Source organism: Chaetura pelagica, unplaced genomic scaffold, assembly GCF_000747805.2.
Source record: "Chaetura pelagica isolate M959 unplaced genomic scaffold, ChaPel_1.0 scaffold360, whole genome shotgun sequence".
Classification (NCBI taxonomy): Eukaryota; Metazoa; Chordata; class Aves; order Apodiformes; family Apodidae; genus Chaetura; species Chaetura pelagica.
In genome coordinates this window covers 2398191-2413092 of record NW_009951950.1, presented here as the reverse complement: position 1 = coordinate 2413092, position 14902 = coordinate 2398191, and the positions used below count along the sequence as shown (strand labels likewise).

General features: G+C 40.7%; 1 protein-coding gene across 1 annotated transcript in view; it reads left to right on the top strand.

Annotated features, from left to right (window-relative positions):
• Nucleotides 1-10219, top strand: part of PDXK (pyridoxal (pyridoxine, vitamin B6) kinase) — a 70095-nt gene extending 59876 nt beyond the window's left edge. The window contains exons 5-11 of the mRNA XM_009998151.1: nucleotides 809-855; nucleotides 2839-2924; nucleotides 3731-3776; nucleotides 6436-6547; nucleotides 8613-8749; nucleotides 9293-9359; nucleotides 10089-10219. Coding sequence (XP_009996453.1) covers nucleotides 809-855; nucleotides 2839-2924; nucleotides 3731-3776; nucleotides 6436-6547; nucleotides 8613-8749; nucleotides 9293-9359; nucleotides 10089-10201 — 608 coding nt within the window. The 3' untranslated portion in view covers nucleotides 10202-10219. The remainder of the gene's footprint in view (nucleotides 1-808; nucleotides 856-2838; nucleotides 2925-3730; nucleotides 3777-6435; nucleotides 6548-8612; nucleotides 8750-9292; nucleotides 9360-10088) is intronic.
• Nucleotides 10220-14902: the final 4683 nt, after the last annotated feature.

Sequence of the window (14902 nt, the reverse complement as noted above, 5' to 3'; positions counted from 1 at the left end):
AGCTAGGCTTCTAAGATCCTTTGTATTTAATAAATAGATTGTAATGTAAAGAAAATACTTTTAAATGTAGAACAAGTTACTCTCTCTTTACTCATAGTAACTTTCTTATATACTGATTGGACATTGATTTGATACCTTCATATTTGTATTTTTTTACCTTGTTAAAAGTTCTTTTTAATACAATGAAGAGTGTTCCTTTTAAAGTACAAGGCTGTTCCCATCCTTGCTTTGGAGCTGGGGGCACTTGGAATTTGTTGTTAATAGTGCTCATGATTCAGAACCTGTGCCAAATATGTGTTCGTATTATTACACCAAGTATGAGTTTATGTACTTTGGCGTGGATTTTCTTGTTTCTTTATGATACACGTATTTTTAAAATTTGTACACAGAGCATTTTAGTGTGTACATTTGGCATGTATCTTTTTATGCTAACGTAAAAATAGGACTCTCTTCGCAGCTCTTAAGTTTTTTCCTTGTTTCTTCCCTACCATACTGATATTCCATAGTTTTGCATTGTGGAGTGAAAATGAGGGCTCTGCATTTTCCATGACAAAAGCCCCTTCACTCCCAACAGTCAGACCCTGTCATCCCCATCACCTTCAGACATAGTATAATGGAATCAGGTTGGAAAGGTTGAGTACAACCCTCTGTTTGCAGTAGGTTGTGTGTTCTCCAAGAGCTGAGTGAATATGTGAGCTGTCAAGCATTCAGTGCTGTTACTTAGCCACTACTGTTACCTAAAACCTTTCCCTTTCACCAGAGTCTCTAACTGTCCCCCCATTCTAAAGCTAGATTTGTTCTCTTACAGTATGTGATCCAGTGATGGGTGACAAATGGAATGGAGAAGGCTCTATGGTTAGTATTTACCTGTTTGTTTTCTCTTTATGGTGAATATTTGCTATATAAAGTTTTATTAATTTTTAAATACAAAAATAAAGCTACTTTATACAAATGTTGCTGTGGATCCCAGCATGAACTAAGTTTGTACTTGAATTTCCTGCGTTTGAATGACCATAGTGTCTAGGAAGAATGGTGATTGCCTAGCCCTGGGATTATTTCCAACTCTCTGAGTCCATAGGTAGAACACAGACCCTATCTGCAGGAAAATATCCCCCTGCTCCCCCTTATTGTCTCACTGGTGTTCCCTTATCTTCTGTCAAGAGGTCTATTCTGGCTTGTAACCTGGCTGGCATTGTCAGAGATCGTGTGAATTGACATACCACTTGAACCTACATGAAGATGACTTATTTCATGTACAATCAAACAGCTGCTCCACATTGAGCTGTGATCAGTGGCAGAAGGGTTCTATGTGCCAGTACTGCATGCTGACAAAGAAACATTACTTTTTGATCAAAACTAGTAAATAATTTCAGTAAAAAATGCAATGTGGGAAGACAACAGCAGTAATGATATTTTATTATATTTTCTGCCTTAGCTAGTCATGCTCTATGAATTCCTCTTTGTCCTTGTACCATTTTACAGTTTACCTGCTCATAAAACATCACCTTCATGTCTATTGCAATATTTATTTGCCCTGGCTTTTTCTAGCAAGGCAGAGATTTAGTGGCTGTAGAGTCATAGAGTCACCTTGCAAACTCTTTAAAGTCCTAACCAGGGGCCTACCTGTGTCTTTTGGGTGGAAGACAAGGCAGTTGGAAGAGAAGGTGAAAATTTAACATTAAAAAACACCAAGTCATTCCTGCCATAAAATGTAATGAAATTATTATCTAAAATGCTTTAATTTAGATGTGACCTAGTCTTACCAGTAGCACGTGGGCACATTTATATATGCAGCCATGCCCTAGGTATCTTATGAGCCTAACAAGAAGTAAAATAGGGATGGAAGCAGATAATCTTCATGATTTAGCAAATGAGGTTTGGCAAAAAAAAATTTATCTGCTAGTAAAGAATGAACTTTGTTACAGTTTTTGTTAAATTGAGTTACAGCAGGACTCCGGAAGGTCAGTTGGACTCCTGTACTCATCTAACTAGAACTCCTAGCTGATCTCCATCGTGTGCCAAAACAGCTCATGCTTTTCAGCTTTGAGTCTGAAGAGCATACAGATTGATGGGCTCCTGCCAAGTCTTAGACAACCCATCTCCCGTTGCTGATGGGCTGTGTTTGGCTAACAAAGATGGGATAGAGATGGAACAGGCAGGCAGAAAGTGGAGCATTTGCCCTCATTGCTTGAAAAGCTGATTCTTCAGGCAGTGAAGTATTCTCGCAGTTTGTTAGACTTGGGTGCAATGCAAGCAAAATATTTTTAATGTAGTTATCAGTACTGCTTTCTAAATTAAGCTGTACTGAACAATTACAAATCTGATTCCTCTTCATCCGTATTAATATACAGAAATGCTGCAGTCAAAGAAGGAGACAAAATAATATGTATCATGGATGTTACTTATTCCTATGCCACACAGTGCAACATGAGCAATGTGGCCACACACTGGTGCAGCAGAGAATCCCTGTGCTGCAGGTAAACAGCAAAGGAGCTTAAGGTAGAGAAATGAGAAAGGGCTCTGCATATTGGGACACTGTATTTCCTCATGCTGCTGTATCACCTTGATGAGAGTAAACCCAAAAAGTTCTTCATCCAAGCATCTCTTCCTTTTAATGTTGCCAGTTTAGGCCTGTCTGCTTAGCTGTGCTTTCTATTGCCTCCAGCAAAGGAAGGGCTGTCAGCTTTACTGTCATCAGCTGGAGGATGCATTGCCACTGCAGTTCCTGCTGCATAACAGTACACTGGGCAGCATGGATGGTAGTTGAGGGAAGGAGAATTGCATTCCCACATCTCGGATGCTGCTGACAACATTCAATACTTTTTCTTCCCCCCCTAGTATGTGCCCAAGGATCTGCTCCCAGTCTACAGGGACAAAGTTGTACCTGTTGCTGATATAATTACTCCTAACCAGTTTGAAGCTGAGTAAGTACTTATTTCCTTTTATAGCCAAATAAACTTGGGGATAAAAGCAGGGAAGACTGATACCCTCTCTTTTATGTGTCTCAGCCCGGTGCCGTATGTATGTGGTGGGTTTTGGTTTTTAGCTGCCACTTTCAAGTGATGCCTTCCAGCAAACCTCCAGCTGTTCCGTATTTAAACAAATTAAAAATCTAGGAGTTATTTGAGGAGAAGATTTTTCTTGTTTTCTCCTGTTTCTCATTTTCATTATTACTTCTTTTTGTCTCCAGAAAGCTGTATCTAGGGCAGGTTAAAAAAATACCTCTTTCCTTCCTCATCCCTACCATTCATAGGAAGATTTTTATTATATGTCAGAATATAAAAACTGAAATAATTGACTCAAACATGTAAAATGAGATTCAGAAAGTAATATTTCTGTGGCAGCATCTCATAGGAATTAAGAATTTTTCTGCCTGTCCTGTCTGTGTAGCTGTCACTCTTTGGTCAGGAGATGCAGTGGTACATCATAGGCTGTCCCCCTAAGGGAGGGAGCACCTTCATAGGAGATGAAAGAATACACTTGCAGGGGCATTTTATGATACAGGGATCTCTACAGAAGGCAAGTTAGGACTGGTGTGAGTCTGCTTCAGAAGCACTGTTTATCTGTGTCCATAACTTCTAATGAAAGTGATCTGGTATCACAGACCATGTAGTTACACATAATTTAAGCCTGTATGGTGCAGTCCAAGCTTTTCTCCTTTCAAAGAGTAAAGAAAGCAGTCTCTGCCTGGAGAACCTGGACTCTTTTAAGATTTCTGTTTCATTCTCAGGTTACTCACGGGCAGGAAGATTCACACAGAAAAAGAAGCTTTAGAGGTAAGTAGGCAAGGGGTAGGATGTCCAAGATCTCTTTCTGTATTCCTGCCTGCAATGCTGCAGTTTGTCATTTGTCTTTAACGTTGAAGTCACTGTGGCATCTGCCCTTTCTCTCCATTTATCACTAAAGCTTGTGTACTCCAGACACAAATCACTTTGTGTTCTAGTGACAGACTTCTGAAGAAACATTCCTCAAGAGCTTCAGATAAAGGCATTACAGTGGTAATGAGTAGATCTCTGTGAGCTTGCTTTTCCGCAGTATGAGAAGGGAGGTAGCAGCACACATTACAAGTAACCGCACACTGTCAGCTCTGTGGAAGTGCCCTGGTTGGGGTGAAGACCCTCCAGTGACTCTGGGCATTAAAAACCTGCGTGAGTAGCTCCCTCTGCTGTCCGCATGGGAGTCGTGCAGCAGCAAAGCTGAGCGGGGACAGCAGTTTCTCATTCGCCCATACAGACTGCAAGGGAGAGAGCTTACTAACCCATTCTTACCCATTCTTACAAGGGTTGGTTGAATACTCTCTGAGTGCCTTCCTGATAGTGCTTGATATTGCTTGCTGGTGCTTTGTTTCTTTTCCTTAAACTGACTCAGAGAAGATGAGGCCTGGGTTGCAAAAGCATAGACTACATAGACGAGTAACAAGACTGGTAGACTGCCTTTGCATCCTTCCTAGTGAAAGACAGACAAATCCATGGCGTTGATAACTACTCTCATCGCCATACAGAGATGATAGGTGGTCTACAGATACACGGTAGTGAGGTGCAGGGATTTGCCATTTTACACAAAATACTAAAAAAAGGGTTGTAGGGTTTGGTAAAATAGGAAGATGGGTTTATTGCTGTATTGAAAAGGGCTGAGCTCTTTGTTTTGTTGACTAGTCAAGTGCTTTCATAATGAGCTGATATCATTTCTTCCCGTTTTGTTTTGAACTTCAAAGGGACACAATCTTCAAACAAACAGCAGCTGCAGTGGCACCCTGGAGAGTAGCTGGGGTCTGTTAGCCCAAACATTTGTTGTTTTTTTTTTCCCCCAGTGATGTCAAACTACATGTGTTGATTACCATCTCTTCATGGCAGGAAGCAGCTCCAAATATCTCAGCTCTTCCAGTTTGTGCACCCCTTGCACCCCCCCAGTTTTACATTTCCACATTGGCCTGGGCAGGGGGGATGAATTATGCTTCATGCCTCTAGCTGCTAACTACGCCTCAGTTCTTCTCTTCTGATCCTCACCAGTGGAACCACAGTCTTGAGAACAACACTGTTAGCTGAGCAGCCATTAGTTTTAGGTTTGCATATTTCAGCTGCACATGCCAAACTTTTACAAGTTAGTTTTCTGACAGTCTGTCTGACTGATGTGCTAGCTCTTATCTGTGATGACTTTTAAAAGTCTTTTCTAAAGAGATGCTTCCATTCCAAAGTATAATTCCATTTTAAAAATAGTTGCTTGCATATTTTAATCTGACTGTCTCCCAGGCTGCATGCCATATATAAGTCTATCTTTCAGAATAATAAACCATGCTGGAATTTGTCCCCCTTGGAGGTGGTAGGAATTCTGGCATCAATTTCTGTGGTAACATGCTTTCATTAATTTCTTTAGCAAGGACTACTGATGACAGTATAGTCTTCTAACATAAAATCAAGTATGACATAATAACATTGTAGAATGGGCTAAGTCCTACAACTAGAAGTACTGTTTATTAGGTTCGTGGTGAATTATGACTGAGAAATGAAAAGGAGTTTAGTACTACTTCACAGATTGATTATGTCAGTATGTGCTGGTGGATTTACTGCTGCTTTAAAACCCAGCCAATGTCTGTGCAAAGAGGAGGTTTAGACAAGAAAGAAAAGCAACAGATAATTTAAAAATAGCAGAAATAAATTCTTATAATTCAGCTGCCCATGAGTCATAGCAAGTGTGAGAGGCTTTTTTGTTAAGCTCTTCTGTGAGAATTAATATTTTATCTGTGGTTTTATGCTAAACTTGTTACTGAAGTTGCTCTTTCTTTAGTGAAATCAGAATTACTTCTGTAGCAACCCAATTGTGATGTCAGAAGTAGTGTTAATTAATTAAAGTGAGGAACACAAACAGTGGAAGTGCATCTGCAAAGGTACATAATTTACAGGTACCATCTGGGGTTTGAAACAGAATGAAAAAAGAAGTTTGCAACAGACATAGCTATGCTTCTGATTTGTCTCTTCATTTTTGCTAACTCTTAAATTAGTGGCTAGATAAGACTTCCTGACTTGGAGTTAATGTCTTTCTAGCAAGGGTTTGAAGATGCCAGCTCATGTGCATGTAAGCACGTGTGTGTCTGTATATTTGTTCTCTTTTGGTGGTATGTTCTGAAAACATGATGGAGACAAAACAATCTGATCGCAGCTGAAACATTGTATTCTTTTCAGAGGAGCATCCAAAGATAATACAGAGGTGCTTTTATGTTTTAGGAAGTGTGTAAATTTAAATACAGACGTTTGATTCTGGTATTTCAAATTAATTCCCCTAATTCAATTGAATTCTCTGAGTAGAAACTATTTTTTTCTTTTTAGTAAAGATGCCAAAATAAAGTGCTTGTTAAACATCCTTAGTACTGTGGATGATTCTAGGTTTAATTAAAACACATTGCAGTCACTGATACTTGCCTTCTTTGCACATGGAAAGGTAATGGATATGCTCCATGCCATGGGACCAGAGACTGTGGTGATCACAAGCTCAGATCTACAGTCACCTCTAGGAAACGACTACCTAATTGCTCTGGGAAGCCACAGAAAAAGTAAGGAATTAACTCCTTCCTTTAACTGTGCTTTCTATTAAACTGTTGTGTGATTTCACTTTATGAAGAAGTGGTTTCATCAGACCCATGTGTAGTGTATAGGAGGAGCTTAAATCCTTAAGGGAGATCCTTCTACAGTAGTATCAGAGAGCAATAAGCATGAGCCTCCCCCATGAGGGAAGACAAGCTGGGAGCTGAGTGTGATTGTAACACAGATGGAGTACTGTCCTCACCAACAGGGCAGAGGCCCACAGTGTCTAAGTAAGGTGAGCCAGACAGGGGTGGTGATGGCAGACAGGTCCCATTGACAGTCCAGTGATCATTGGAGAAAGGTGAGACAAGCCAGGTCTGAGGTTAATGTGGAAAATCCAGTCAGTACTTAAAACAGCAGAGCTCAGGCAAGGGTGCTTGTACCCAGGCCTGAGCTTTTGTGCTGCTCCTGGACAAGTGGGCAGAGAGTGCATGGTTGAAGAATGTTCTTGGTGAGGTTGATCAGGGCTGCTAAAGTCCCTAGTAAGTGGCCCTGACAAGTAGTAGTGGAATAAAACAGGAATTCTGAATGTTTTGAATGTTTTTATGAAAAGTTACACTGTCCTGTTAGTAGGTTGTTCCTGCCCTGCTAGGTTGTAAAATGTCCTTCTGCAGCTTCTTTATTTCCTCTTCTATACTTTGACCAAGATTCACTGTCTTTTTGGACTGTCACAGGCTGTTTTTATGTGAGAAGGGCATAGTTATGTAAGATTGGTATATTATTTTATTGTTAATCTAAGTGATCTAAATGTGGGTATCAGATTCTGGACTACTGAGAGACCAAAAAAAGTACTGATATTTAAAGCAGACTCCACTAAGGAATCAGTTAGTATCTCTTAGCACTTGTATGTGTCAGGTCTGGAGTAAGTCTGGTCATTGCAATGGTGATTACAATATGGCACGTGGATCTGATACTCTCTGCTGATGTCTGCAGCTGCTCTTGTGCCTCCATACAACCCAGAGATACTCTAGATTATGGTTTGGTGTGCCCTGTCTAGGAATCAGTGGTCTCCATAAATACACCATTTCCTAAGCCAGGTGCTACTGCTGTCTGAACAAAAATAGGTGGCTCTCAATCCTCCATGAAAATGAAGGTGCTAGCTTCCTGCTCCCCCTCAAGTAGGTACAGTCTGTAAGCTGTCAATGCTGTCCTAACTTGTCCAAGTTCTGAAAGGGTGTACCTTTTAAAAGAGCTGGTACAATGCTCCTTAGCATCTTTTATGGTCGTAACAACAAAGGAATTAAAATCTAGTGATCACTTTTAAATTACAGTTGCTTTAAATTGCTGCTGGAGAGTAGTGTAGGTGAAAGGGACCTGGGGGTCCTGGTAGACAGGAGGATGACCATGAGCCAGCAATGTGCCCTTGTGGCCAAGAAGGCCAATGGCATCCTGGGGTGCATTAGAAAGGGTGTGGTTAGTAGGTCAAGAGAGGTTCTCCTCCCCCTCTATTCTGCATTGGTGAGGCCGCATCTGGAGTATTGTGTCCAGTTCTGGGCCCCTCAGTTCAAGAAGGACAGGGAACTGCTCGAAAGAGTCCAGTGCAGAGCTACGAAGATGATTAAGGGAGTGGAACATCTCCCTTATGAGGAAAGGCTGAGGGAGCTGGGTCTCTTTAGCTTGGAGAAAAGGAGACTGAGGGGTGACCTCATCAATGTTTACAAATATGTGAGGGGTGAGTGTCAGGGAGATGGAGTTAGGCTTTTCTCGGTGATGACCAGTGATAGGACAAGGGGTAATGGGTGTAAATTGGAGCATAGGAAGTTCAAGGTGAATATCCGAATAAATTTTTTTACTGTGAGAGTGACAGAGCACTGGAACAGACTGCCCAGGGAGGTTGTGGAGTCTCCCTCACTGGAGATATTCAAAACCCACCTGGATGAGTTCCTGTGTGATGTACTCTAGGTGACCCTGCTCTGGCAGGGGGGTTGGACTAGATGATCTCTCGAGGTCCCTTCCAGCCCCTAAGATTCTATGATTCTATGATTCTATGATTAATTGCCACGTCTGTTACTTGACTGTCTATCTGTGTTGTAGCTAAAGCAGACGGTACCAAGATGACACAAAGAATTCGAATGGAGTCTCCCAAAGTGGATGCTGTTTTTGTTGGAACTGGAGACTTATTTGCTGCTATGCTTCTGGCATGGACACATAAGCATCCAAACAATTTGAAGGTGAGGGAGAAGTTATTAGGGTCTCTCTAAGTTTAGACTTTCTTTTTTTTAATTACATTTAATCTATGACATTACGTAAGACTCTTCTCTGTTTTGACTCCTTTTCCTCTCCTCAGAGGAGGAAAAGCAGAATTTTCCTGTTCCCGAAACATGATACAACTTCAGACATTTGCATTTGAGTTACATATATTTTGTAATTTTGCCAAATAAGATGTTCTCTCTAGAGAGAGAGAGACTCCATGCATGGTTGTAATTATATTTTTTTACTGTCATTTCTTAATAAGCACTGAAAATTATCTAGCAGATCTATTTTCTGTTTCTTTCGCTTAAGCACATTGCAGGTGCATGGTTTCTAATACCTGTTTCGTGAGAATTAAGAGAGTTTGAATTGTTTTTTTTTCCCCCCAAACTGCATTGTGTACTTGTCATCTTCTTTGCATCTTGTGCATCCTACTTGCCTCTAAATAGCAGGGGGTTTGAAATAGTATTAAACCGCAGGCAGCTAAAATTTTACTAAAACCTGAATATATTCTGTTAATGCAGGTGGCATGTGAAAAAACTGTGTCAGCCATGCAACATGTTCTGCAAAGAACCATTAAGAGTGCAAAAGGTAATTTATTCCAACCTTGTTTTGTCTGGATTTGCATCAGAGGAAACATTCAGAGAGCTTTCTAGGTTTTCTGACTAAAGGCAGCCCTCATTGCAGAAGCAGACAGAGAAATTACAGAATGAGAGCTTGGTAGTCTGATCAGTGCATGTTCCTCACTGTGTCCTCCAAGCCTATTTTTCACAACACCCGACTGAAGATGTCACTGTTCACCTTGTAGTGGGACTACAGTCATGCTGACTGCAGTTGACTGGGTTGCAAAACAGTAGTGAAAGAATTTGAGGAAATGCTGAGTTTGACATGCAACAGAGCTTCTGTTTTAAGTGCAACTCGCTCACTTTCCCTTTGTGTGTGTTTAATTTTGATAGGGGTTTATCAACTAATAATAAACAGTCGGTTTTCCATGTGAACAGTGGTTTTTTTCAGCTTCTCTAGGAGTTCCTGTGCCTTTCAATTCCTGAGGAGATCCAGATGGGATCTCTTGATTCTCTGAGTACATCTGTGTAATTTTCTAATAGCATCAGAGCTGCATTTCTATCCTGGAGAGAGGTGCAGAACAGGCATGATAAGAGTGCGGGCCTGGATCGTCCACAGTGGAAGCCTGTAGCAGAGGGTAGTAAGAGAGACTGGGGAGGGGAGGAGAGTAGAAAAAATAGTGGGGTAACGGAGCAATGCAACTTGTTTCTTTTTAACCTGCTGTTTTTTACTGACATTCTAATGTCATCTTTTTAGCACAAGCTGGAGAAGGAAACAAACCAAACTCAGCCCAGCTGGAACTGAGAATGGTCCAAAGCAAAAAGGACATAGAAAACCCAGAGATCATAGTGAAAGCCACTGTGTTATAAAGGCTGTACGTCTCCAATAACGCACAATGTATTGATGTCCTCATTTCTTTCCTGTAAATTGTAATATTTGCCTTAGATCTGTGACAGAAAACTGACTTTCATGAAATAGTGCCCAGCATAGGCAGATACCCACTCTCAAACATATGTGCTGGCCTTGCGCAGTTTTAAAAACAAAACAGTGTGCATTGAAGTGTATTACCAGGTATCAAAATGGCTGTCAAATTCACTTAGTCTGTGTAATTACCCGGGCAAGAGAGTACAGTGTTTTTGCCTTGCCAAAGACTTTAGATGTGAATTTGCTAATGGAATGCTTGACTGACTGGAAAGTATATTTCAGGATGGCATCTAGTGCCAATGGAGCTGGCTCCATGCTCCCCTTTCCTGGAGATATCTGGTTACCTGCTCTGGTATTCGGTATCTCGGCTGCTATGAAACTAAGCAGGGTTAAAACTACACACAAAGTTCTGCTTGTGTGTAGGAATACTTTGAAGATGTTTGGCATTTATAAGTACTGTGAAGTGACCTTGAGGTGTCATTCATGTTACTGATAACTGCTCCTGTTTCTTGTCAATGAACAGCTGCATAATTTCAGTTTTTGCAGGTACTGGCTGCTTATTTCTAATGTCTGTAGGTGCCCTCATGATTTTCTTCCAAAAGCTGTTCCAGGAACATTTTCATCAATAAGATAGTATCTCTATTCGGTAGCACTGGTTAGAAGTTTGTAGTTCTACCTCTGAGGCCAGATTTGATTCTTTTAGTTTTTAACTATCAAACATTCTGTAAGGACAAAAGAGAAAGCAGCTCTTACCCTGAAAGCTGGCTACCCTAGTTTGTTCTTCATGGGTGGAGGTATTTCCAAACTACGTAGGGCACTTCCACAATAGTGAGCACTATTTGCAAGCTTATCAATGAAGGAATATGGTAAAAGTAACATTTTTAGTTTAGTAAATTACACATGCTTACCAAATGCAGTGAAACACGAGATTTGTTCACAGTGTCTCTGCAGCCTACACAGATTGGAGATTACAGAAATGCATTATTAATGCATCTTTATTTCAAAATTCTGCATCATAAGGCTTCAAAATGAGATTCTTCATAGTTTCAGTGTCATATACATCACCATGTATATACCAGTAGGGCAGATATGCTGACAGGAACTACCACTCATACTCCTGTATGTTTTCCATATGGAACTGAGGTTCTTCTTCCAAGATGAGGTCTAGTGGGTTGTTAAATCCAAATTCAGTTGATGAGCTTTAGTGGTGTCTCACATGACATAGGGATATTAAAATTGCATTTTTACTTGCAGTGGCATGAAGCAGATTTGCCTTAGAGGGAAGTGCTGAGTTTTTCTTTAATACCTGAGTATGCTCAGGAAACCCACTCTTGATTGTCTCCCAGACACCTTTCCTGCACCTTCCTCATCACACCTGCCTAACTTCCAGTGTCACTTGCATAGCTTCAGAGTCCCCAGAGCAGCCGGTTTGGAGATTGCTTTGGCCACTGAAGTCTTCATTTGTCCCACCATTTGTTGTGGATTTTCTGCCATTGTAAAAGTTAATTGGTTTCACTTAGTAGAAGAGTAAATTATTCTGAAAGTGATTTTTTAGCTGAATAGATTTTATTAATAAGATTTCATAATATATTACTGAAATCACTCATTTTCCGTATCTCTGAAGCAACTGAAATGTAGAGATTAACATGTTTTGCAGTAAACATAGGATGCAAACTTTAGGGTTTTACTCTCAACAACTAATAATAATTTTATTTCCTCTCATGCATTTGGTATTAAAAATTTTTTTAAAATCACTTGAGAATTTTAACGTAAAAAAACACCAGAAATTGCCTACAAAACATGACTCTACTTCCACAGTTTTTAGTAACCACTGCCATGAAATAACTTTATAGCAATAATAATTTTGGTGATGTGAACAATCACTGCAGTTAGCAGTCAGTAACACAGATGAGCTCACAGCTGGTATCCAACATGTAAAAAGACATGAACTATGTTAACAGTGTATATGAGGATCTTATGGGAAGCAGTGAAGAAGGAGCCAGGCTTTTCTCAGTGGTGTGCAACAAAGGCATAAAAGGCACCAGGCACAAATTGAAATACAGGAAATGCCATTTAAACATTAAAAAAATATAATTCACGGTGAGGGTGATCAAACATTGGCACAGGTTGCCCAGAGAGGTTGTGGAGTCTCTGCCTTTGGACATATTTAACACCTGACTGAACATGGCCCTGAGCAACCTGCTGTACCTGACCCTGTCTGTGCAGTGGGCTTGTACTAGGTGATCTCTGGAGGTCCCTTCCAACTTCAACCATTCTGTGATTCTGTGAAGAACAACAAATGGCCTTTCTTTGCAGCACTGTATTTTTAAATGGTTGCAAGTTGCTTTTTTTCCTTCTGGAGCACACACTTCCAGATAGGCTAGAAAAGAGCTCAGTAATAATAATTTGTCCCCTTTTTAGGTAAGCTGCTTTTTTGCTTGGGCGGTTGTGCCAGGAATACAATTGCCTTTTTTGAGATAGTTGCATTCATCAACGGTATTTAAATACTTTAGCTGGCGGTGCATTTCAGTAGTTGAACAAAAAAGGATTTAACTGTTTCTAGCATTGATGAAAGTGTTGCATACCATATTCCTAACATAACTCTTGAGTTTCTTCATCTTTTAAAATTAGACTATTTCATGTGGAAGTGTATTGTTCTTCCTGTCCTCTTGGGATGAAGGGATCAACATATTGAACTTCCCTGCCTGTACGTATCTTTGTCGACTTTGTGGCATTATGCTTGACACCCTCACCCACCTGTGTCCAGTTTTGCAGCTCTTCTGGGTCACATACAAGAATTTTCAGATGGCCAAGCTTTGAGACCTCCACTATGTCCCTCAGATTGCCAAGAATTAGACAAATCCTAGGAGCAATCCACATACAGTAAATGGCACTTGCTTTCTAGGGCCAGCACAGAGCTCAGCTGGTTCTGGAAGTGGCTCCTGGTGCACTTTGTCCTATAGCCAGGGCTGTGGATTGCACAGCACAGCACCCCCTGCACCAGCATTAGCTTCATTGCTAGTCATGTAACATGGCCTGTCTTGGGAGCTGCTTGGGGCCAGAGAGCCTTACGATGGCCATCTCTGCACTAATGCAGTGGAAAATCGAGGTTCTTCAGTTCCTCACATCAGGGTCTCAAAAGGAGAGTTAAACTTGGCCTTTATTTTTTGAAAGCTGAATTAAGTATGCGCTGTCAAAACATGCTGTCAAAGAAAGTGTTCCTGTTGTAAGCATGGACGTGGGAAAAACCCTTTTAGTAAGTATGAGACAGCAGAACTGCTTTTGGCACTAAAAACAGACTTTCACAAAGGAATTCAGGGAAAGGCAGGGCTGGTTTTCACTGAAATAAAGAAGCCTGGAATTTAGGAAACTTAAAGCTACCTTACAAATAAGGTTTCATCTGTAAACCATCAACCTTGCCATAAAAGAGAGAGAGAGAATTGTAGGAGCAGTTTATATCTGTCAGGTATGATCTTTTTCCACTGCTTCCAGGAAAATTCATGCCTTCCTTAGAATCTGTGACATATTGATGCAAAAAAAATAAAAAGATAACCATACTAATGTGCTCAATATTCAAAAGTTCCTGTTTTGCAGTAGCTGGATACTGTAGAGCTGCTTCTGCTTATGTCCCTGGGAGTTGGTCATGTGACATCTGTTTTAAACTCCCACTGACCTGATCTAAATTAGGTCAGGTTTATGTCTTCAGTGAAGAATTGGGCTTGACATCTCTTGCCAGCAACAAACATCAGAAATTATCTGTAAATACGATCTGTAGCTAATGTTTTGTAGTCACAACATGTCAACAAGGATTTTTAAATGTCCGCATATACATACTTAGATGTGTTTTTATTTGTCCAAAGTAACACAGCACTTTGCCCAGAGAGTTTGCAGAACAAAATTCAAAGGCTCAGCACAGTCCTGTCCAATGTTCTATTCCCTCCTCTCCCGCATGTAATACCTGCATCTGTCTCTTAAATTCATGCTGTCTTTCTGAGGCAGCTGAGAAGTGTCTCAGTATTAGATAGCTGCCCAAGCTTTACTTAAGGGCTCGGGGGAGACTTATCACGGTTGTCTGCTCCACTTGCAGATCCTTAAGTAAAGAAAAATCGTTAGTCTAAATCAATGTTGGTACTAATTGATTACAAGAGAACAAGCACTTTAGCCCAGAGATTGAATTATCTCTCCATGACCGTCCTAACAGCATGAAAGGTTTCTATAACCCACCAGTCCAGCATTCACCAGGTGGGGACTGCTGACTTCAGTGCCACTCATAGTCCCACGTGTATCTGTGAAGTTGGCAGTGGAGCAGCTTCTGATGCTGAAGTGCCTGTGCACATGGCAGCGGTGAATGCTTGATGTTTGTGTCCAGTCAACTTCTTCCACCATTCTTTCTTTTTTTTCTTACTGGAAGTAATTTGTGTTAGATCCCTTTTTTCTGGAATAAATTTGGCAGTGTATGTGGTCAGCCATTTTGATTACTGTGTCTGCAGAGCCATTGTGCAGGAGATACCAAAAGTTAAAATGTTCTACTCTATTCTGGGCCCAGATTAGTCTCTACATGTTTAAAATTCCTGTATACCTCCTCGGGAAACATGCATAAAGACATTGTGCTGAAACCAGTGCTATTCACACTCAATATAAACATT